General features: G+C 36.1%; 1 protein-coding gene across 1 annotated transcript in view; it reads right to left on the bottom strand.

Annotated features, from left to right (window-relative positions):
• The window catches only part of LOC150100659 (death-associated protein kinase 1-like), a 441,829-nt gene that overhangs the window by 181,033 nt on the left and 234,378 nt on the right, over positions 1-26,418 (bottom strand). Inside the window, exon 12 of the mRNA XM_090401850.1 lies at positions 13,338-13,463. Coding sequence (XP_090257976.1) covers positions 13,338-13,463 — 126 coding nt within the window. The remainder of the gene's footprint in view (positions 1-13,337; positions 13,464-26,418) is intronic.

Raw genomic sequence — 26,418 nt, 5'->3', positions numbered from 1 at the left:
TATCCAGTACTTCTTATTTGCACTCGAAAAAAGCAAGCAATCCTGCCTTTACATATCCCTTCAGCGACCACAGGTTTTCTGAGTGATACAGCATGAAAGGTCTTATTTTGTAGTCTGTGGAAGCATTGCCCATTTTTGAGTATTGTTACCATCAAACTTTCATAAAAATTGTGTACTATCTGTCCCTCTTGATTGATTTAACCTAATAATTTTACATAAAACTGTGTTGCAACTTCAATTATTTTTTTTTTCCTAATTTCAGCCAGTGTTTCATCTGTTTAATTTTCCAGATAGGTAATTCATTAATCACATTTTAATTTCTTCATCCAATATCTTCTCTGATTCAAGACTTTCTTTTTCAACTTCATATTCTGGTTCAATAATTGCACTATTCATGTTTTCTCCAGTGTTAGTTTTCAAGATATTCCTTCCATCTCTTCCATATTCGCTTTTCTGTCTCATATTACTTTACTTTTGTTTGAGAATGTTGGTGCAGCAATTATTCTATATGCCTTGTCAGCTCCTCCTGTTTTTAATTTATTATTCTCCAAAGAGTTCATTATTATTATCATCAACAGACCTCCATGGAGTCAAGAGACTCATTGTGAGAAGTCTCACATGCACAGCTCATCATACCTCGACTTAAATGCATTCACTATCCTGCAATTCATTCCAATCATCCACACTCTCCATGCAAAAAAATCTACTTCTCACCCCCACTTTATACAGCTTCCAGGGATTGCCTCTCATTCTTCCCTTGTCTCCAGATATTCTATGAAAAATCTCATCCATGCTAATCATGTAATTACCCCTTATAAACTTATACTTATTGATCACATCTCCATCTTCCTTCTATCCACTAGGCTCTGTAATTTGCATTTTCTCAATCTGTCCTCATATTCCACACTCCAAAAACCAACTTAGTCAATCATCTCTGGACCCTCTTCAACATTACATCATCCTTTTGAAAATTTGTGCACAGTAATCCATATGTAGCCTGATCAACGTCTTGTACAATGGAATCAAACTGCATCATTCCCATAATCCGCTGTGCTGTCCTCACAAGTTTAACAAAATGTCCACGAAAATTTCAAATCTCTATCCACACCACAACTCCCAAATCCTTCATTTCCTCCAAAATATCTCCACCAATCCTATACTCTGCATTCCAGTTTTGTTTTCCAAAATTTAAAACCATACACTTTGCAATATTAAACATACATCCCAACACACTTGCCCATTCAGACAGTCTATTCAGGTCCTCTTGCAAAGCTCTATTTCTCATGACTCTCCCAACTGTGCATCATCTATAAACAACTACATATCACCATTTAAGCTCATACCAATGTCATTTACATACAAATTAAACACCAATGGCCCCAAAACAGACCCCTGGTGCATGCTGTTAGCAACTTTCCTCTTCTGGGATATCACTCCCCCCCCCCCCCATACACAAACTGCTGATACCTATCAGACAGCCAATCTCCACTCCAATGCACTAATCTTCTGTCCAACCCCATCTGCTCCAACTGAACTACTAGTTTGTCATGTGGCAATCTATCAAAAGCCTGTGCAAAATCTAAATACACTACTGTAGATGCATCCCCTTGTTCAATGTATTTATGTTCAATGTCTTTACATATTTCTTCTATTCAATTTGCCTTTGCTTATTTGCAATATTCCTTAATCTTGTTGTTTAGTCTTTGATATTATTCCTTACCTTCTATAGTCTTCTTTTTCTTTGCTTTATTTCATTCATTTATTACATTAAACATCTCATTTATAATCCAAGGCATCTGCAGTTGTAATTTCGTAAATCCTAACGCAATGTTTGCTGATCTGTTAGTTATTTTCCTAATGACTGTCCAGTGTTTCTCACTCATCTCAAACATGTAATCTGTTTCTTTTTTAAATTAATTTTTTTATATCTCATGTCTTTAGTAGTTCAATATTCCATTCTTTTCCTTATTCTCTGTATTTTCTTATGTTTTATTTCACATTTTGCAATAGCAAGTGAGCAGTCACTCTCTGTTTATGCTCTTAGGTAGCTGTAACATGACTAATTAGTTTCTGTATTTATTCTTAACTAGCACATAGTTAATCTGGTATTGTTCAACATCTCCTGGTGATATCCATACATCATATATTTTTTGTTACTTAGAAAGTATTACTAACTATAAATCTACATTGTTTGCAGACACTGCAAATGATGTAGATTTTGTAGCTTCTGCATTGTTTGAGCTTAAATCATCCAGTTTCTTCATTCACTGTCCTCTCCAACCACTGTATTGAAGTTGCCCATTATAATTACATTATCTTTATCTTTAACTGATGTTATTAGTTCCTCCTCTAGTTATTCATATACCTTTTCTATCTCATAATCTTCAGAATTATTTGTTGGCACATACACTTAAATTATGATAAGATCCACTGGGTTTGCTGTTCAGGTTGTCATAAATATTATCATTCAAGTGGTAAGTATTTTTTACTTTCTTTCCCCAATTTTTTCTTAGTAACAAACCCACCCCATTTCATCCTTTCTTTCCTCCACTATAGATAATTTTGTAGTTTCCACTAAAGTAATTTCCACTATCCTTCCATTTGATTCCAATAACTCCTAGAATTCATATATTTGTTTTTCCTTGGTCATTCACTCAGTTCTTTTGATTTTCCTACTTTCAGCATTGTTTTTACATTCCAAGTTCCAATTCATACTGGCATTTCTTTATATTCCTGATATACCTTTTTTCTCTCTAGAAAATTTCCTGTATTTTCATTTCTTCAGTTATGTAGATGCAGTGTATTTTGCCTGGGGATCTTAGCAGCCCTGTTCCATTAAACAGATGCCAGGAACTCAGGGCCATGGTTTAAAGTTTAAATGTAAAGGATAGCAATTGATGACAACATAACCATATAGTAATCACTTATATGAATTGTTCATGGTCTTGAGCTTTCAGTGGATTGGAAAATAACTGGAATACAAAAAGTAACAATGTGAAATCTACTTTCTCGCTATATATACACATTTGTGCATTGACTTTATCACCTGGATTTCTTGAGAGAAGAGGAAACAGTGAAGAGGATTCAGAGGCAAATGACCAAGATGGTGACAGGTCTGACAAATACTCCTTATAAAGACAGAATGAAGATGTGTGGATCACAATTTTTCAATCTATTCTGATAGGGAACATTACTGATAGAGAAACATATAAGTTATTATTAACATCGGATCCATGAAGTCAAAAAGACTCACTATGTAAGGTCCTACTATCAAACATGAAGCTTACGAAGCTTGGCTTTATGCTCATTCACTGTTTCTACACTTTCAGGCAATGCATTCCACTCTTCAACCACTCTACATGCATAAAAAACCCTGTTCCTCATTTTTCTGTTCACACCCTCCTTACAAAGATTTCCAGGGATGGCCTCTTGTTCCTCCATCTCTTTCTATTCCATGAAAAATCTTTTCCAAATTTAACTGGTGACAACCTTTTACTTATATGTCTCAACTATATTGCTCCTCTTGTTTTCATTCATGAAGATCTGCAAAATGGCATACTCTCAATCTTTTTTATAGATCTAATGATCATACCTATGTTCAAGACAATACTACCTTAGTCAATCCTCTCTGAACTTTCTTCAGTACTTTTTCATCAGTTTCAAAAACCAGGTGACCAAATTTGTGCATAGTAATCTATATGCAGCCTGATCATGAAAGTTATACTGGGAAACCATAACCTTTGTACTTCATGTCAATGTCCTCCACATCAATGTTACAATCCACTATGATGTCTTCACAATTCAGAAATGTATCCTTTAAATTTCAGGTACTCATCCATCACCACATCCAAGATCCACTATCTCCTTCACTCTTCTTGCAGGATAACTTACTAAACAAGTATTCTTTACTGCAATTTATTATTATTATAATAAATGTCAAAGCACTAACTTGGCAACTCCCCCACCCCCACCTGCCAGCATATAGAGTCTATTCAAATCTTCCTGTAGAGCTGCAGCATCCACTCTAATCCTCACAGTTCTTCCAAACTTTACAACATTCACAAACAACTGCATATTCCCACTTAAACCTCTCCCAGTATCATTAACATACATACACAATAAACAGCAATGATATGAAAGACCCTTGAGGCACACCACTGGTGATGACCATTTGCTTCCCAGATGGACACGACTTTCTCATGCACAATTTGATCATGCCTATCAGACAGCCAATCTCGTATTCATCTTGTTAATTTATTATAAAAACCAATCTGAGTTAGTTTAAGTATTTAAGTACCAATTTGTCATGCAGTAATCTATCAAAGGGTTTTGCAAAATCTAAATATAGTACTATAATGCATTTCCCTAGTCCAATGCACTTTTCACGTTGTTTTAATATGGCCTTAGAAGATTGAAATACAAGATCTGACAATATTGGAGTTTTGGCAGACAGATTAATTTATCTGTTATCTGCCAATTATGTTTGGAGGAAAATTGACAACAAAAAAAGTTGGTAATAATGTAAACTTTTCATATAGTATCATAACAGTATCCTGTACATCCTCCCCCACCCTGAGCGTACATATCAGGAATTTAATTATGATGACTGCATATTTAACTCTACTCATTATTACAACAATTGAACCTATAGCCATTCTTTTGACTTCAAATGAACTGACTGAAAAGAGACAAATTTTAACAGTGATACTATTCCATTAGTCAGAATTGATTTGCCAATAAAAAAAAAAAAAATAATAATAATAAAATAGAATTGTTTGCAAATAATTTTTTCTTCAACTAATTTTGAAATTAAATGTGGGTTGAAAAATTGTATTACTATCAATATGACAAAAAAAATTAATTAAATAAATAAAAACATATAAGTAGAGAAGATTCTTTTTTTTTCCCTCCTTATAATATGGTCTGCTTTATTAACTGATTACTTAAAATAGAGTTTATTCAAAGAACTCTATCAAGTAGTGATACTTTTGTAAACATTCAATCACTATATAAAAATTTATTGTGTATTTATAAAACATTAATCCGTTTTTGACTAGCATTATCTAGACATATAATTTCATTTTGCATAATTTTATTGTGCTCAGATCTGGTCACCTGGTTTCAGTGTCTCCACATCACATTGAAAACCAGGTGACCAGATCTGAGCACTATAAAATTATATGGCTAGATAATGCTAGACATATAATGAGATGATCCAGTGAGAGGGTCTAGAGGCGAGTGACTAAGATGATGTCAGGACTTTGGACTGGCTATGGAGAGAGAATGAAGAAATGTAGATTGCGGAATTTAGTGGATAGAAGGAAGAGAGGTGATATGATAGAGTCATTTAAATTAATGAGAAGATTTTATCAGATTAATCCAGAGGAGATTATTAAAAGAGTAGAAGGTGAGAGGGAAAGAACCAGAGGCCATCCCTGGAAGTTATGTAAGAGTGTGGTGAAGAGGGGGTATGAGTAGATTATTTACATGGAGAATTGGCAGTGAATGGAATGTATTACCAGAATGTGTTGTTGATGCAAGGAGTGTTAAGGATTTTAAGACTCTATATGATAAATACGAGTATGCCAGTTTAATGAACTTCCCATGATAAGCCTGCCGACTCCATGGAGAGTGCAATAATAATAATAATAATAATTTTGATCTGAAAATACGATCTGATAAAACAAAAACTGAAGTGACTCATTGAATTTTAAAGAGTAGAGAGAGAGGTCTTGAATACTAAATTTCATTAAATTTCTTTCACCTAGTTGAGAATTATTACTATCAGTCGCTGAAATATTTTGCTAAATTTTGTCAACAAACATGATCTAATAAAAGCCAAAAATTAACCACCTGGGCACATTCTTATGTTCATCCTAAATCCAAAATTAATTCTAACCAGCATAAGTTTTATTAGCCAAGTTGGTTGAGTATATAGTGCCTTAGAAACTCGAGCCAACATGTTTTGGGTTTGAATTCAACTGGATGTTGTGGATGTCTATGAAAGGCTTTAGGAGGTATATGATTTTCACATTCTGGTGTGAGAACACTACCCAGCTCATTGGTTACTTGAAATTATTCTTGGAAAAGTTCTATGTTACGTTTCTATAGCAAGGTTTACAGATTATGAGTAACTCTTAGTTACCCACAATAACGTAAACTTTTGCTAGTGAATTCGCTCACTATAAAATAATCAAAAAGTCCCAGCCAAAACCATATAAAAATCTAGTCTTTACACCCTTGCTGATTTCCTTGTTCTCTCTCTGTTTATTATTATCATATGTTGAAAACTCCTGTATCAATCCTATCAAATTTTCAATCTGACCCAACAGGAAACATAATCACCATATTGGAATTTGTCCAACTGAAACAAAAACTGATATGTCATTTCAAATATCAAAGTCTCATAAAAATCAATTTAGCCAGAATATCAAACAACATTCTTGTGTGTATGAACAAAACAAATCCAACAGGTAATTATGCATTTCATTATTATTATTATTCAAGAAAAAACTCCACGGAATTGTGAGACTTACTGATGGGAGGTAGGACAACCCTAAGTCAATCATACTATTCCTTAACCTTGGTAAATGCCTCAATTATATCATCCTCATAGAATTCTGTAGACAATGTGCCCCAGTTCAATAACCAACATTCTACAGTTCTGAAATAATTTTGTTACCTGCCTTTGTATGACTGAAATTTATATTTCTATCCACTGCCACCCCAAGATCTCTTACTGCTCCAAGTATAGTTCTGCCAACAGAGCATGTAGTCTCGTATCTGTGGATCATCAAAGTCACCTACCTCTCCAGCTTATTCAAATCCTCCTGAAAAGTAGAAATATCCACAACACTAGAAATATTATCAATAACCCTCCAAAGTTATACAGCATCTGTAAACAACTGAATATTTCCTTGTAGTCCAGTGACAATATCACTGACATAAAAGTGGAACAGTAATAGTCCCAGTACTTTCGACCTTTATTGAGGTCTCATCAGTGGGAGCCAGACCCAGAAGTGATACCAAAGTTAAAGTAATGCACAAGTCCTCTATATACAAGTAGCCCAGTCATGAAGTAACTTCACATGCAAACTTTGTTTGCTTACACGTGGATAAAGGATGAAAACAAGAATATAACTTATTGGCATCTTTAATTTATAGTATAACCAAGTGAAAAAACTTTCAACATCTACCTCTAATACAGAATATTTTAGTAGTAAGGTATGACATCTTTTGGCTGCTCGTATTGGAAATAAGACCTGGCATTACTTCAACCTTGGTATCACTTCTGGGTCTGCTCCCACTGATGAGACCTCAATGAAGATTGAAACCGGTCTGGGTAGTGGCCCTTCCCATAATTATAGCATTATACATGCCCTTAAGGATATATACATTGCATTATGGGATACTAAGGCAATGGATGTGAAGTCATTAGCCACTATATATAGAGTAGCCCAGTCGTGAAGTGACTTCACATGCAAACTTTGTTTGCTTACATTTGAATAAAGGATGAAACCAAGAATATAATTTGGCATCTTTAATATATAGTATAACCAAGTGGAAAAACTTTCAACACAGCCCCTTTTGGAGGTGTATATTGCTATGCAGTATGGGAAAGATCATTACCAGACTATACTATACATATATAGAATGCAGAAGTCATATAAATATATTTTCCATATACAAGTAGTAAAATAGTGTATATTATCATCATCTTATTAAAATACTCTGGAACAGAGAAAGTGGTAGAAAAAATTTTCCATTTGATAAAAAGTAAAATTATACCAGATAAGAAATTATATTTGTGTTCTCTTTATATGCTTATATTCCTTATGCTATTCTGTTCTATTCTTATATTCTTGTTTTCATATCATTTCTAGTCTAGTAGAATTTACTTTGTAATTAAATGGAAAAAGTAGGGGAACACAGAGTGAAAGAGTTAGAGGAGAGGGATGTAGGTGAACAATCAAGGAACCGTGATGTATGGAGACTCAATGATCCATGGTGTGCAAGATAGGATGCCAGAGGAGTGTTTGCCTAGAGGAACGATAGTGTGTGTGGCTATGGCAATTAAGTGAGGGTGAAAGGGTGGATGAGATGATTGTGATTGTGGGCATGAATGACTTGAGAGGCAATGTAAATTGGGTGGCGAGAGACCTTAGATTCTTGCTTGAGGTTGTACAAAAGAAAACGCAGAGAGGAAAGATTGTATGTGTATTGCCCAGGTATAATGGTGACGAGCTGAGAAGAAGACCAGTAATACTGAATAGTATAATAGCCAGAATGTGTCAGAAGAAAAGATTGGAATATGTGGATGCTTGGAGGGCATTTGAGGACAGAAAGGAGCTGTATGTGAGAGACCGCTTGCATTTGAATGAGGAAGGACATAGGCATCTGGAGAGATTGCTGTTTTCTGAAAGAGTCAGCATGTCAATACAGGGGAAACTAGAATTCCCAGGGTGGATGGTAGCAGGGGTGGCCTCTTGTGGGAATGGGTGCTTGATGGAAGGGAGATAACATCAGATAACACTGTGTCCAGTGGGGTCTGGAGGAGATAATGATAGGTATAGAAGCAGTGACATTTTTATGGTTTATACTAATGCCAGGAGTATCTGCAATAAAGGAGATGAATTGGTAGTGCTAATAGCATTAGCCTGGCCAAAAATTATTGGGATTTCCGAGATTGACAGAAGATATAATAACAGGAATAGAATCAGCAGGGTACAGCATTTTTCGTCAGGATAGGAAGGGAAAACATGGTAGTGGAGTAATGCTTTTTTCCTCTAAGAGGTCTCTAAGAGATGGTGGTTTTGAAAGCATATGGTGTGAGGTAGAGGTGGAAAAGACAGGATATTTAGTGGTGTACTGCTACAAGCCAAGGAACACAGAGGGTGGGGAGCAGGAGATGTTTAGGCTGTTGAGCTTGGCAAGTGCAAGAAGGATGATTGTTATGGGAAATTTTATCTACAGCAGTATAAACAGGGAAGAGGAAAATGCATGTAGTAATAAGGGGATGGAATTTCTAGAATTTATGAGGGACAAATGTCTTAGACAACATGTATTGGAGGGAACAAGAGGTTCGAGAGTTTTAGATTTGGTCATACCATCAGAAGAGCTGATAATAACTAGATGACATCTCTCCCTCCAGTTGGAGAGAGTGACAATGTGGTTTTAACTTTGAAGATGAATAGACATGCAAGAGTATCAAAGAAAAGGGAACGTATGTGGAATTATAAGATGGTTGATTACAATAGTCTTAGATATCAACTTGGGGCAGTTCCATGGAGGGCAGAACTGGAAGGGCAGGATATCGTTAGTGCTTGGAAAATTGTGAAGGAATATTTGTTAGTAGCAATAGTAAGCTGTATTCCATGCGTGAAGAAGTGGGCATAATTTGTTGTAAAGTGGATGACAAACAATATCAAACAGGAACTGCAGATGAAAAAGAGATTATGGAAGAGGGATATAAGGAGAGGGGTGGAGAGCAGATGCATGAAGAATATAAGACTCATTCCAGAAGAATGACTAGTATGGCAAGGAAGGCAAAACTGGAATATGAGAAGAGATTGGCACTAAGATCCAAAGAAAATCCCAGGGAATTTTTTAGCTATGTGGCCAGTAGGAGGAGAAATGATTGTGGAAGAATGACATTGTGGGATAAAAATGGGAATAAACTGACTGATGCAGAGAACATAGTGGAATTATTCAATGAACACTTTATTGGAGTATTTCATCCTGGAGAAGTAGGTTTTAATACTAGAGGGATAGGGAATGTTCAGGGTTTAGAAGTGCAAGATAGTGTAAATAGATGTCTAGATAGTGGCATTGCATAAGAGCAGTAGCAGACTGGAAGTATCTAATTATAGGCCAGTTTGTGTGTCATCAATAGTTATTAAGGTCTTGGAGAAATTAGTGAGGGACTATATACAGTGTTGGACAAATGAGGGTAATGTTATCAGTGAGAATCAACATGGATTTGTTAAGGGGTGCTCCTGCTTTAGTAATATGATTGCATTTTAAAATAAAGTGATAAGAGCAGTTGATGAGGGAAAGGCTTATACTGCCATTTTTTTTTGATTTTGCAAAGGCATTGGGCAGAGTGCCACATGATAAGCTGATATTTAAGTTGCAGCACATGGATTTAGATGTCAGGTTAGTCAACTGGATTCAGAATTGGCTGTCTGATAGATATCAGAGAGTTGTGTATGGTGGGGCAATATCAAAGAAGCAGAAAGTTACAAGTGGGGGTTTCGCAGGGTTCAGTACTGGGACCTGTATTGTTTAACCTGTATATCAATGACACTGTTAATGGATTGCAAGGGGATATTCATTTGTTTGCAGATGATGAGAAGCTGGGAAGGGTTATTAGTAATAGTGCAGATGTGGTGGCCCTGCAAGAGGATTTGAATGAACTAGACAGATGGGCAAATGAATTGGAGTTTCTGCTTAATGCAGAAAAATGTAATTTGAAGTTTGGGATACATCGATGGGGGGGCTGCATACTTGATTGGAGCTGTACTGGAGGAAGTAGGGAGACAAGAGATCTGGGGGGTGATGATTGATAGAAAACTGAAATTCAGGGAGCATATTGCAAAGGTGGTGAAGGTAACCCAGAGGATTGCTACAATAATGAGAAGAATGCTGACCTGCAGAGATAAAAGAGTTATCATTCCATTGTATAAGACCCTTATCAGACCACACTTAGACTACTGTTCTCAAATTTGGTCCCCAGGATTTGAAGGGGATAAATTAACTGTGGAAAGGGTACAGAAGCAGATAACAAAGCTGGTTTCAGGAAGGACTGTACAGTATTAGTTATGAGGAATGGCTGAATGAATGTGAACTGCAGAGTTTGGTGGATAGAAGAAGGAGAGGTGATATGATTGAGACTTTTAAACTATTGAGAGGTGGCTACAGGGTTGACACTAGGGAGTTCTTTCGCTTGGTTGAACAGCGGGAAGGAGCGATGACAAGAGGCCATCCCTGGAGGTTGCGCAAGGAGGCTGTGAACAAGAGGGTGAGGAGGGGTTTCTTTGCATGGAGGGTGGTTGAACCGTGGAATGCATTGCCTGATAGAGTAGTGAGAGCAAGAATGGTCAATGAGTACAAGGAGTGGTATGATAGACTGTGTTTCCTAGGAAGGACCTCGCACGATGAGTCTTTTGACTCCATGGAGCCCTGAATAATAATAATAATATTTCTGATCCAGAGTATTTTAATGACATGATGATATACCCTTTTAATATTTGCATATGGAGAATATATGATTTCTGCATTTTAACTTTAGTTCAGGTTGAGTTCTATTCAATAAAGGTCAAAAAATGGTTTGGGTATTGACCCTTTCCATAATGTATAGCAATATACAAGTCTTAAAGAAAGTGTGCTGTTTATTGTGAGATAATGAGGCAACTGATGTGAAAACAACACCCTCTCTATGTCTAGCTGTGAAGATACTTATGAGAGGAAACTGTTTATTTACACTTGAGTAAATGATTAAAACAAGAATATAATTTCCTGTCTAGTATAATTTATATTATACAATTATCATTACATAAAAATTAAAAAATAATTTATAGCAAATATTCAATTAATTTAACTTGCTTGCTATTTTAAGCAGTAAATATTTAATACTATTACTTTCCAATATGTTATTGACTGTTAAAAAAAATTAAATATAATGAACTATACCAAATATCAATCAAAACTAATTATATAATACAGCAATGAGTTATTAATTAGTTCTGATTATTCTTATTTAATATTAATTTAATTAATCCATATTTTAACCTATTTTCAATACAGTGAAATGAACTAAGTTAGATAAAGTACAGGTTTATTGATCCAGTCACTTTAAGACATTGAGCTGACTGCATCAATAAACTAGCTAGGTCAAATCAAGTTAAGGTTAGCTGATCCAGTAACTTCACAACATTGAAAACTCCAGAAACCACCAATATGATATACTGATATCCGGTGCAGTATATAAGTTTTAGGACATAAATTATAAAAAATCAAAAACACATGAAAGAAAGAAAACATATGATCCATTGGCATCTATATAGGCTTTAGCACAGTAATATAGCTTTGGAGAGCTGCAGAAAATTCTAATTGTTCAATTGTCTTTAATTCATTGATTACAGTTTTTTGGATGATCGGAGCAGCTGCAAAATGGTGTTCTTTCAGCTTCATTTTCAACTTGGGAAACAAAATATAGTTCACAGGGGATAAATCTGGTGAGTTAGGGGGAAGAGGTGACAAATGGTGGGATACTTTTGCATGTCAAAAAGTAATACACAGTTGCAGCTTTAGGAGCAGGCACATTATCGTGCATCATGAGAAATATCTCATGACCGGAATGCATTTAAGATGATCCATAACTTCTTTATAAAATTCTACATTCACTGTTCTCCCCTCTGGTATGAATTTGTTGTGCACAAACCTTGGGAGTAAAAAATAAAAAAATCAACATAATTTTGATATGTGACTTTTAGAATCTTAATTTTTTCAGTCTGGGAGATGTGTCACCAATCCATTCAGAACTCTATTGCTTTGTTTTGGAATTGTAGAAAAACACCAACTCCCATCTCCCATAATGATTTTGTCAACAAAATTTTCATTTGCATCCATCATTGTGATAATGTCCTGACAAGACATGAAATGATCTTCACTTTGCTCAGCTCTCAAGGCATATGGGATAAAACATGCACACAATTTCCCCTTTCCCAAATCTTCACTCAGAATGCAAAGAACAATGCTCTTAGAGATGTTGGAAGCCCTCGCTATCACCCATGACGTGATCCGACAATTGTTCTTCACCAGCTCAGTAACAGCAACAATGTTTTCCGAAGTTCGAGTCAATGTTGGGATGGTCATTTTCTCTCATCATCTTTTACTGACTCCTTTTTGTCACAAAATCATGAATGCCACCTGAAGATGTTAGATCAGTTCAGAGTCTCATTTCCATATGCCTTTTATACCATTTCTTGTGTTTTTGCTTTAAAACAAAAATCAACTGCAATTCTCTGTTCACTTTTCATATCCATGAGGTACAAAGAAAAGGCACTTTACACTACATGTCATAACTTGCATACTACTGAACATAAACTAACCTCACTCTATGGTGGAGACATTAGTTGGTATTATTTAGTTAGGGCATTTGTCAATAGATTATTCCAGTATTGTACATGATGGCAAAACAAGTCCTAAAACTTATGGACTGCACTAGGTATTTCAACAGAAAAACATTTAACAAATTAATACTATATACTTATACATAAACACCACAAAATAAAAATTAAACTATAAAAATTTGTAAATTCACTATTCACACTTACCAGGAATATTTACCTGCTGTATGTCAATACCTTGTGTATAGAATTCCGTATTTGTTTCGAAACTTAAAGGCGGTTCATCTGGTACTGAACTGTTTAGCTCAATGCTATATTTGCTTCCAGAATCTCCTAAAATAACAAAGACTATGTCAGAAAGTAATAAATTTAATGAAATCACTACATGAATCACTGTAATTTTAGTCTGGCTTGGTTGTGATTGAATGTACAGTGTGAATTTGTATTTCAAAGCTAATTAATTTGAATAACAGTTAAAGGAGGAAAAATGGCAGTAAAAACAAGGTCATCCAGATGTAAGGTAGCATGAAAGTCAAGTGTGTTGAGCAGTGTGGATTTTACCACGAGAAATTAAAGAAATTAAATTTGAGAAATTAAACAAGAGAAGCGACAGAGTAAGGGTATGTAGAAAATGTGATATGTTAATGGATTCTGGTAATTTGAATGAAAGTTGGACACCAGAAATGAAGAACACTAGATGAAAGACAACGATAAATGTAAGACTAAGAATTACAGCCAGAAGAGTGTGTAGAATGTGACTGTGAATATGGAAATGATTAAAAAGGGAAATCCAGATTTCCCTTTTTAATTTCTGCCTTCCAGAATTATGGAAGGCAGAAATGTGTCTGACTGATAATGCAACAGCTGGTGTGACTGTGGAAATGGAAGAAAGTCTGACTGATGAAGCAATAGTAGCAATGATTGTTGGAATGCAAGAGATGAAGAATGAAATTATTAAGATGAGGAAAGAAATGGGACATGTACAGAATGAAATTAGGTGTATGGTGGAAACAAACAGAAGAGTGAGAAAAAATAACATGAAAGATAGTGGAGAGTGGTGGATGAGAGGATGCACAAGGTATGTTTTCTAGGAAGGAGAATGAACAGGGTGATTGAGGAACTAGACATGAGAAGTAAGTGTGCCAGGGAATTAGTGATTGTGGTTGAAACGAATTTGTTTGGGCATAGAAAAAAATGTGACATTGAATATCAGCAGATTATTTGGGAGAATGAAAGACAACAGCGTGGTAGAAAGGGTGGTTTGCATGTTGCCCAGCTATGACAATGATGAGTTGCAGTGAAGAGCAAAGATACTGAATGGATTATTAGCAGAAATGTGTGAAGAGAAAGGAGTGTGGTTTGTAAATGTGTGGGATGAGTTTAAGGGATGAATGGAGCTGCATCTGAATGCTTTTGGAGTGGGTCACTTGGTCACTTGGAAGGAAGCATAATGAGTGATGCAAACAAGGTATCAGTGGAAGTCGGAGATGATGTGAATGAGCAGGTGTTAAGTCAGAGGGAAACAAAATATTAAAGAAAATTGCGTTTCACTCAGACTTAACATTGTTATCACTCGCTTAAAAGAATTAATGATTTATCAGAAATGTAGAAGCACTTGTATAGAAATTTTACCTTTAGTTTTATATCTTATCTTATTTTGTAATGTGAAATTTCATTATAATTTTGGTGTATAGCTGCTTAGTCTCAGATACTATGTAAATAACTAACCATTTGCTGGGTGAGAGATAATAACCAAAATGTGAAATGGCCGACTTCAAAAACATGTAGTGAGAGTACAGGTACATCTGTTATGTAGCAAGGTGCCTCCCCCCTTCCACCGTGATGCTACGAAAGTTATGAGAGGATTCCGCAAGCAGTGCTTAGTGCCGTGTGACGTAGAGAACATATGATGTAGATATCAGATGACGAATGAGAAAAGTGGCACGGTATTGGCCTTTTTCTCATACATCGAGAAACTGAGAGTATTGGCTAACTGGTCAGACTTCCAGTTGCTAATATTACTCAGGAGTAAATTAGTGGGAAAGGCTAAAACCTTCCTGTATGCCTCTCCTATTTTGAAAGAAACGCTTGAATACAGCAAATTCAAGGAGACTTTTGATCTCACAGTTTTCAAAGCTTAGAAGTATAAGGCCTAATCTTTGGAAATTACAAGGAAGCTCCCAAAAGGACAGGGAAAGTGTGACTGATTATTACAATTGTCTGCTGATCCTGGCCAACAGTCTAAGCATTTCAAATGAGGATAAATCTCACCTAGACTGGGCAGTTTTCCTTCACTTTAAGTAGGGACTAAGGCCAGAATTAAGAGAGACAGCATACAAGAAGAAAATCACAAACCTTGAGGATTGTTATAAAGCAGTAAGGGAAAAGGAGCAGATGCTTGGAGACATGTGTCCCGCATCCAAGTCCTGCAACATAAACGTCATTAAAGAAGTTAGTAGTTCAGGGGACCTAAGTAAAACAGAGGTAGAGACAAAGAGAGAAAAAGGGATGACCAGAACCAAAAAGAAAAATGAAGATCACAAGGCCACTAATTTTAACATGGAATCAGATGGAAGGGAGAGAATTATGTATGATAGGAAGGATATGATTAACAGAGAGGAGGCATTGTCCATGATTAGACAGGAGGTGACAAAATTACAACAACATGTAATGGATCGACTGGATGTGGCATTGCAACAGCTGGCTATCACCTCAGTCAAAGCCTCAGAGCCTCACAAGCAGAGGAAATAAAAGAAATAGTTAGACAGGAAGTAGAAAAACAGAGCCAGCCCATGCTCAGTAAAATTGATAGCATGATGGCAAAACTAGATCAAATGGCTGAGCAAAATCATAACTTCTACAACCTAAAACCTCAGGATAAGAGTATTCAGAGAGATTATAGGGACCCCCCCCCCCACTTGCTTCAAATGTAATAAGATTGGGCATATTGCAAGAAATTGTTTTTTTAATAGGAGGCCCCCATGGAATAACAACAGAGAGGCAAACTTTGGACAAACGTCCCATAGTAACACCAGGGGAAATAGGAGTTACACAAAGCACAGACAATCAAAAATGACAGTCAAAGGAGAGAATCATAAGGTGAGGGAAGGTGACAATATAGTCTCACATATAGATAAGGATTGTGAGGTAGTCAAGCCCACTCGGAAAGAGCCTGAGAATGTTACAATCTCGAAGGTAGAGATTCCACCTGAATCAGGTCAGGATATGACGAATAATAAGTTAAAGGATGAAAATAACTCTGAGGAAAGCTTGGAAATGGATAACCAAAAGATTATCAACATAAATTGGATTAAACTAACCATGGTAGGAACCAAGTACCTAAGAAATGTGAGCAAGGGGAAACTAACGAAACAAGAGAACCCCCCCCCCCCTGGAGAATATGCGGGAATGAACCAAAAAAAGAAAAAAATTTTATCTCTTAAGGAAAAAAAATTTTTTTGTGAGGGAGGAAGCCTTTGTTAAGTCGGAGTGAAACAAAATATTAAAGAAAATTGCGTTTCACTCAGACTTAACATTGTTATCACTCTCTTAAAAGAATTAATGATTTATCAGAAATGTAGAAGCACTTGTATAGAAATTTTACCTTTAGTTTTATATCTTATCTTATTTTGTAATGTGAAATTTCATTATAATTTTGGTGTATAGCTGCTTAGTCTCAGATACTATGTAAATAGCTAACCATTTGCTGGGTGAGAGATAATAACCAAAATGTGAAATGGCCGACTTCAAAAACATGTAGTGAGAGTACAGGTACATCTGTTATGTAGCAAGGTGCATTCCCCCTTCCACCATGACGCTACGAAAGTTATGAGAGGATTCCGCGAGCGGCGCTTAGTGCCGTGTGACGTAGAGAATGTATGACGTAGATATCAGATGACGAATGAGAAAAGTGGTGTGGCATTTAAAAGGAGCAGTAACGCTGCGTACAGGGCTTTTAGACGTGTTCCTGCTGCTGTATTCTTGTGCCTCGGAAGTCTGGCTGGTATGGAGCCTCCACATGAGTTTCCTTTGTTCGAGGAAGTTACGACCAAATGACCAAGGGAACTTACCAGTCAGAAACAAAAGCCCAGCAGATCATGATAGTGGAAAACTACAGAAATCTTCCAATATGAAGTATAGAGAAAATTCGTAAAGAGTATCCAGTAAAGTGTGAAGTGAAGAGGTTAACGTAGGTAGATATCTGACGAGATACTGAAGCAGTTAAAGTAGCAATACCAGCAAATTGGTAAGGTGAAAACTTTATGTCTTTTAACTAATGGAATTGAATAAGAAGATTTTATTGTATGTGCTACTAGAGACTCTTTGAACTGTTAAGTGATAGATTTAAGAAAGAAATAGAACATTGTCTCATGAATGTACCTCGAGAGAGAGATATATATACAAGAGTTCTTAATTAGGCCTGAGATATATGTAAATTGATTAAAATTTGTCAGAGAAGATTGTGAATGGAATTTGATATATATTAAGAATGAGATTTGATCGAGTAGAGTAATACAACGAGACTGAGTGATAAAATGTTATTAATTAAGTTTCTCAGATAGAAATTTATGGAAAGGATAAATAACTGTATGTAAGAGTGCTAATGCTGTACCAAAATTTTATTGAATGATTAACTCAGTGCTTCAAAGTGCATTATATGTATTCTACTTGTAATTAAAATGTTTTGTTTAAATATAAATGTTGTCTTGCCTGTACTTAGATCCTACTGCACTTGCTCGTAAAATATAGCGAACCTCGAAAGGCAGGAAAATTAGATATTATCAGGTCATGATTGCAAGTTTAAAATTTATAAATGACAAGAGTGAATGCTGACTGGATTCTAACTCCTTGGTCTTACATGTTTAGTATATCCTAGGATTCAGGGTGGCGCAGCGTAAACAAATAAATTTTCTCTGAATTTGTAAAGGGAGATAGAACTAGTGCTGAGACAAAGAAATAGGCATCTGCCATTTGCATTTCTTTGTCTCACAGAACAACAACTTCACTCTCGTCAGGGATTTCGGCCTAAGTAATAAGTATATTGAGATAGAAGTTAAAAGATAAATGATATTAAAAGGGTGATAAGAAAGTAATAAGTAGGAATTATTTAAAGAAAATACATTAGTGTGATTTATGCTTATGAGAGATAGAAAGGGCCTTAAAACATAAGAGGATGACACAACACAGGAGAGTGGACTAGGTGAGACTAATGTGGTTGTGAATGGAAAAGAGAATGTCAGAACAGGAAAGCAAGTTGAACAGGGAAACAGAGCAGGCCAGGGGGACATGGTGGAAGGAGAGTGAATTCAGAAAATGGTAGTGCATTATATAGTGCATTAATGGCTATTCCATTCCTATGCTGGTCATCAACATACATATGCATGTATGTTGATGACCAGCATAGGAATGGAATAGCCAGGAATACATGGGGGGATGAGAGTTTGGATGCTATGTGGGGCAGAAAGATGAGCAGAAGCAGGTAAGGAGAAATCACAGACAAGGGACAGCATGAGTAGGACTGGTTATAGATGAAGAAATGAATTGTTATATTTATTTATGAATGCCAAGAGTGTCAGAAATAAGGGAGATGAAATTGTTTCATTGATTGAGTTTATGTGCATGAAAATAGTTGGAATAAGTAAAATATGGCTGAATGAGAATAACATCTTGATGGGAATAGAAATAGAGGGATATGATGTTTTTCATGAAGACAGGAAAGGCAAGAAGGGAGGGGGAGTGTAACTGATGATAGCAGGGGAATTATGCCTGTGCAAGGTTGAGATACAAGGAGAAAAAAGTGACAGAGGGTTTTGAATCAGTATGGTATGAAGCAGAGGTTGATAGAATGAGATATTTGGTGAGGTGCTGCTACAGACCAGGGACTGTGGAAGGTGGAGACAAAGAAATGTATAGGCAACCTGGTTTAGTGAACAAGCAAAGGGTGATCATTATGGGTGATTTCAACAGCAATATTGATTGGAATGAAGAGATAGCATCAGGGAAAGAGAATGAATTTCTCAAGTTCTTAAGGGACAACAATCTTAGATAATACGTAACAGAGGGCACATGAGGATTAAGAGTTTTAAATATGGTTATATCATCAGAGGATGTGACTGTGAATGGAGCGTCTAATCTTCCCCAGGTTGGTGAGAGTGAACATGAAGTGAACACAAGGCTGGACTATCAGGCAGAAGAAGAACTGTGGAGGCAACACCAGATGAATATTGGTCATGATCAGTTGCATGAAGAGAAAAAAGAGCAGGCCAGGAAGGTAACTTGGTTGGTAAAGGCAGCAAAAGTGCAGTTTGAGAAGAAATCAGCTAACCAAGTTAAGAAAAATTTTAGTAAGTTCTTTTGATATCTGGCAAGTAGAAGGAAAAATGACTATGGGAGGATGATGCTAGTTAATGACACTGGAAGATCGATAACCAATGCAGAGGATACATAGTTGAATTATTCAATGACCAGTTTATCAGTGTATTTCATCCTTGTAAAGGCAACATCAGGAGAAGCTGGAGTGTAGAGGGACTGATGGTGAATGAGCAGGAAGTATATGAGGAATTAAGTAAACTTGATGTTAATAAGGCATTAGGATTTGATAGTGTATTCCCACGTCTTAAGGCAGTGTTTCTCAACCCGTGGTCCGCGACGATGGGACAGGTGGTCCGCTAAACTAATATTTTGCATCACTCAAAAATATACATTTTTTAGTTATCCAAACAAATTAAAATTGAATAAGTAAGTAAAAATTATTGAAATCAAATGGAGACTTAAAAAAACAACAACAAATAGCATCAGAATGTTCAAATGCAGAAGCAATAAAACTATATTGTTGTTCACTTCACCCCACTTTTGTTACTTGTCATTCTGGCACTACAATAATTTGTATCAACAGAATGATGAATAATAAGAGGGGTGAAGTGAACAACAATATAGTTTTATTGCTTCTGCCTTCCCTTGCTGTTTTGTCAGATTTGAAGTGAACATGTGTTATCCACATTTCGACCAGTTACTTATTGTTTATTGATTTTTATCATTGAAGGTTTTCCGTCTTCAACCAAGACTCCTTTCCTCCTTCAACCTTCAGAAGTGCTAAATGATACTTGGACAAAGTGTGTTGTGAATTAACCCCAGTATTTATATATTTTTCGGAAACGTTTTTTAATAATGGAAAAGTTACTTAGAACTAGGACTTTGAAAAGAAGAGCAAATGAAACAGGTGATGCTAACCCTAATTGTGATACATGTGTTGTAACGGTGAGTAAATCTGATACTATTAAAGTAGAAGAAACAAGCAGTTCAAAGAAAAAATACAGTAGGAAAAATAGCAGTTCATATTTGGAATTCAGGTTTACCTGGTATGGAGATGAAAGTGAAAAGAAACCTCAATGTGTTTTGTGTTATGAAGTGTTGTCGAACAAGTGTCTGAAACCTGCAAAACTCCCACGACATTTAGAAACTAAACATTGTGATGTGAAAAATAAGCCAATTGAATTTTTTCAGCGATGCTTAGGGACATTAAATCATGGGAAAGATGTAGTTTTGGCCATAGGTTCGATTAATAGCAAGGCACTGGAAGCATCCTATCTCTTAAGTTTGTGAAAACAGGGAAACCTCATTCTATCAGAGAAAATTTATTACTTCCAGCTATAAAAGATGTGGTAAAAACTATGTTTGGCAACAAGTAACTAAAAGATGTTGATTTGACTCCTCTTTCAATGAAACTGTAGGTCACAGAATTAATGATATGGCAAGTCACGTAGAATCTCAGTTAATCGAAAGAGTTAAGAAGAGCCCTTATTATGAGTTACAAATAGACGAGACTACTGATGTTACAGATGATGACCAGTTAATATGCTACATAAGATATGCGCCTGATAACAACATTCATGGCAATATTCTGTTTTGTAGAACTTCGTCATCCCAAACAACTGGAGAAGAATATTTCACACTCTCAATAATTACATAATACACAAAGGGATCCAGTGGGAAAAATGCATGAGCTTTTGTTCAGACGAAGCTCGCGCCCTCACAAGCAGGCATAGTTGGGGGTTGTTTCTATGGAAGTGGCTCCGGATATGAATCGGGTATATTGTTTCATACCTAGGGAAAGGTTGGCCTCCAAAGAATGCTACCAGAATTTAAAACTGTGCTATACAACACTGTAAAGCTAGATTATTAAGGCTTGACTGTTAATTAACAGGTTATTTTCAGTACTCTGCGATGAAATGGGCAGTGAATATATACAAATTTTGCTTCATTCTGAAATTCGCTGCCTTTAAAGGGGAAAAGTACTAACAATATTATTTCAATTAAGGCACAAAGTTTTATTGCTTGTAAATGAACATAATTCTAATTTTGCATCACTCCTTGTTGACGAAGCATGGTTATCAACACTATCCTATCTTTCAGACATTTTTTTCGAAACTAAATGAACTCAATCTCTCCCTTCAGGGAAATTCTTTAACTGTTCTTGATGCATATGACAAAATAAAGGCATTTGAGAAAAAAAAAAAAGGTGTTGTGTATTACTTTATGTAAAAGACAGATAATTTGCACCTTTTCCAACATTGGAATCCTTTTTAGTGGAAAATGATCTTTTTGTTGATTCTCAGTTTCTGGAAAGGGTTCGTGACCACCTCAAAACTCCAAAACAGAATTTTGAAACATATTTTCAGGATAACTTTTATAAGAAATTTCTGTGGGTTGAGATCTATTTCAGGCTTATAGTCACGAGAATGACCTTTCGTTATTGAAAAAAGAACAGCTAATTGAGCTTTCAAGTGACAGTAGGCTTAAAATGCAATTCTGTGATCTTGGTTTGGCTCGATTCTGGATCTCGCCTTCAGTGAGAAGTGAATTTCCTGAATATCTGAAGAAGCACTGAAAATCATCAATCAAGTTTCTACAACTGTCTTTGTAAGAAAGGATTTTCATCGCTCCTTCAAATAAAATCAAAATACAGAAATCATCTTAGTGTGTTATGTGCCGATCTTTGACTGAAAGTTGACCAATATCGAGCCGGATATCCAGCAACTCTGCAAAGGCCGAGAAACTGAACCATCCCATTAAAAGTAAGTAGTAACATAATTATATTATTTATTTGGACTACAGTTTCCAATTATTCTCGTTAGTGGTTTTGGAATTAATCCATTTCCAAAATTGGACAAAATCGGGGATGAAATGAAAGTTACACAAAGTGACGTCATGGTGAGGGTTGGCTCTGCTGGCGAGGAGGATTGCTGCCCACGTCCCGTTTCATGAAGCTCTATCTCGTTCGGTCACTTGCGGGAATATGCGGTTGAGCAGATCGAATCCATCGCATGCAGACAACAACATCCGTACAGTCATGAATTATACACAAACACTCATCACAACGTAACGAATACTAGCAGCACACAGGACGGATATAAATAAAACCACCACACGATTAATGAATCTGCCAGATTTACGATGATTGCTGTTGTGCCTCTGGATAAAACAGGACGGATATAATTAAAACCGGCATCATAGCACGATTAGTACAAATCACATGTGTATGGTATATACGGCACACGGTCGCTGGCGGGAAAATGTGCCCGAACATGTGGATGGCATTTTGCGGCTGCATCATGGGTTGGACTGCTATTGTACTAGTGGACTGATATTGAGGTAATGACCTCACATAACAGGATGCCTTAAATTCTTTTGCTGGTCATGGAAAACTTGTCAGGGAAATAAGTTGATTCGTATCGGCCGGAATTGTGTGTGTGTGTGTGTTTGGATGGGAGAGAGGCATTAATAACTTGGGATGTTCTGAGTGAAATTTTTGGGTATATGCAGGGGATGGTTTGGACAGGACAAGGGATGTCATCCATGATGGAATCCATGGATGTCAAGTTCGTATTCAATATTATGATAATGGAGTAAGATAAGAACAACATTTTCCCTTCCTCTCACAACGCATTTAGTGAATGGAACAGTTTACATGTCACAGGTCGAATCAGAGAGTGCGTGAAGATAAAAGTTGTTGTGGTGCCTAGCTTCATGAGTATGGGCAGATAAATGGGGATGACACATAAAATATAAAAGTTGCCGTGGGTAGATGAATGGGGATTAAAGATAAACGTCGTTGTGGGCAGATGAATGAAGGTTTCAGTGGGACGGTGCTGACATTTCTCATTCATTTGCCCATGGTACCAATGCCGCTAAAAAGTTGTGGAGTGAGCTTAATGAGTGTGGGAAGATGAATGGGGATTACATATAAAATATAAAAGTTGCTGTGGGCAGATGAAAGGGGGATCGGGATGGCATTGCAATACCCATTCATTTCCCACAGCAAATCGGAAACTGTACCTTTATTTGTTTAATAAAAATTAAAACTTTATTCAGTGATGATACACTTTTAATCGTTTACTTCCAACTTAATTAATTATGTTTCCATATGTATTCAAAACATGCTTTTAGATTTATTATGTTATAAAAGGCACAGTTTTTTCAAAAATGTTGGTAATCCCCACATACATTTAAAAAATTACATAACTTAGTGGTCTGTAGAATTGTTTTAGGCATTTTACTGGTCCTTGGGCTTAGAAAGGTTGAGAAACGCTGTCTTAAGGGAATGTCATATGGAATTAATGGCACCTTTGGTACAACTATTTAACATGTGCCTTGCAATAGGACAAGTCCTGAGGGAGCAGAAGGTGGGAAAAGTTATTGCACTTCACAAAGGGTGGGGGGGGGCAGATAAGACTAAATCTACAAATTATAGACTGATTTGTGCATTTGAGGTTGTTGTTTAGGTATGAGAGAAGTTGGTGAGGACTTGGATTCAGAAGTGGGTTGATAACAGCAGTATTCTTTATGATGGTCAGCATGTGGTTCATTAGGGGGAGGTCATGTTTCAGCGATCTGCTTACATATTACAACAAGGTGATGAATTCACTTGATAAAGGTGATGCATGCATATACAATGGTGTACTTGGATTTTTCAAAGGCCTTTGATAGAGACTTGCTACATGACAAGCTAGTAGCTAAACTCAAACAGATGGAATTAGAAAACAGCCTACTAAGTCAGATAGGTGAGTGGCTGTCAGACAGGTATCAGCAGGTTATTTATTTATGTCTGTCTGTCTTTAAAAAAGTAGTAGCAAAATGGATGATTTAAAAAAAAAAAAGGAGAGAAAAAAAAATTGTTATCAATACATTACAAAAAAAAAACCGAACTTATTGCTAACAGATAGTACTAGCTGAGAAAAGTTTTGCTGCTTGCTTAGACCCTATGCAATAATCAGTGAGTATGCAGATTAATACTGGTATTAATCCTGATACTGGTATTAATTTGAATTAAATTAATACCAGTATCAGTCATCTTTCACATGATGTGTATGTTATTATTATCATTAAATCTCCAATGAGTCCAAAGACTTTCTTGGGAATTAGTCAAAAGCTTATGATGAGGTCAAGAGACTCATGACCATCTCACTGTTATGCACATAGCTCATCAAACCATGTCCTATATTCATTCACTGTTTCTATATTTTTTCTCACCATATTCTCAGGCAATGTATTCTACTCACTATGCTTTTAGGCAATGCTCTCCATGAAAAAACTGATTCTCACCTACAACTCACATTCTTGTGTAGCTCTCAGGGATGGCCTCTTGTTCTATTCCTGTTTCTCCCCACTCTATGAAAAATTTCTTCCATCCACATTAATCTTATAACAACCCCTATATACATTAATCACATCTCACCCACTCCCTCCCCTCTTCTTCTATTCATGAGGGCCTGCTAATTGCATTTCCTGAATCTTTCTTCCTAGCCAACATTCTGAAGAGAGGAAACCATCTCAGTCAACCATTTTTGAACTTTCTAATATATTCTCATCCCCTGAAAAGGGATGGCCCAAATTTGTGCATGGTGATTCATATAAGTGGTCTAATACAGGACTTATATATAGAAATAATAACCTCCTTCCTTCTACATCTGCATTACTGCCATAACCTGTTGTGATGTCTTCACCATGTTAGCAATGAGTTTTCTAAAGTTTAGGTCCATGTCCCTCCATCATTCCTATGTCACATATTTTCTCCACTGCCACTTGATTCACAAATTTTAAAACCTTACATATTGCAACAGTGACTCCACTGACCTTCCCCAATTACAGTGTCTCTTTAAGTCCTCAAGTAAGGCCAACATCTGCTCTATTCGTCATAATAATTTTTCCCACCTTCTATTTTGGCAATATTCATATGCAACAGCATGGTTTCTTTAGAGACCAGAAACATTCTCATTAAACAACTCAGTCAAAAACACTCCCATTTCCAAAGCATGTCCTTAAAACATATGGTGAAATCTTATTCTGTCTTACCACCTTAAATGACAATAAAATTACTCTGTAACTCCCTCAAGAAATAAAACTTTATTTTTTATTTTTTAAGATGATGATGATGAGATTTCTATGATGAGATTTCTTGAAAAAGTGATCTTCAAACAGCTCTGCTAATGTCATTTGATAGCTATACAACTACTTCCTCAATTCAGTAGTTATCCTTCAATGATCATTTTTCCTCTTATTGGAAACACCAGGAAAAAAATCCTTAGAATTTTCTGGTCCTCAGTGCTAGCTTCCACTCGCATTCTAATTTTTCCTTCCTTACTATATTCATTACTTTCATAGTTTGAACCTATTATTTCTCTCCCATTTCTCTTAATAATTTTCCCCTTAAACTCTTCTTAATCTGCAATTTATTGCCTATTTATTCTTCTCATTTTAAGCATACAATTTATCACTGTTATATTAACTATATCATAGTTAAAGTGCCACACTACTGATCACTTTTCCTTCATTTTTTCAATCTATACACTGGCCAAATGCAGATCCTAAAACAGTCATATGTTACAGGCTTGTAACTCCACATAAAGCCTTTTCTTTTTCGAGACATCCTCTGTTTTCCAAATTGAGACCATGACTACGTTCAACTTAACTGGAAATAGAAATAAATTAATACTATGACTAAATTCAAAAGTTGTAATATTTACATTCCTTCCACATGCATGATCTCCAAGATAGCCCTTCAAGAATTCTATAAATTCAACTTACATTCATATGCTGGGTCCATCCTCCTTCCAATCTATGTTAAAATAGTTGAAGTTTCTCATAATTATGATCACTCACTTTGTACTTCTAAAATAATTTAGTAAACATCTTATGCTTGCTACTACCCATATTTTCTGGCTATGGTAACACCCAACTAAATATTTTATTCTGTTCACCTTCACCTCATGTTATAACTCTCAAAGCTACT

Source organism: Typopeltis vanoorti, chromosome 12 (genome assembly GCF_054136105.1).
Source record: "Typopeltis vanoorti isolate ZY-2024b chromosome 12, IOZ_Tvanoo_1.0, whole genome shotgun sequence".
Taxonomy (NCBI): Eukaryota; Metazoa; Arthropoda; class Arachnida; order Uropygi; family Thelyphonidae; genus Typopeltis; species Typopeltis vanoorti.
Note: the sequence above shows the minus strand (reverse complement) of the source record. Positions and strands in the feature narration are given on the sequence as shown.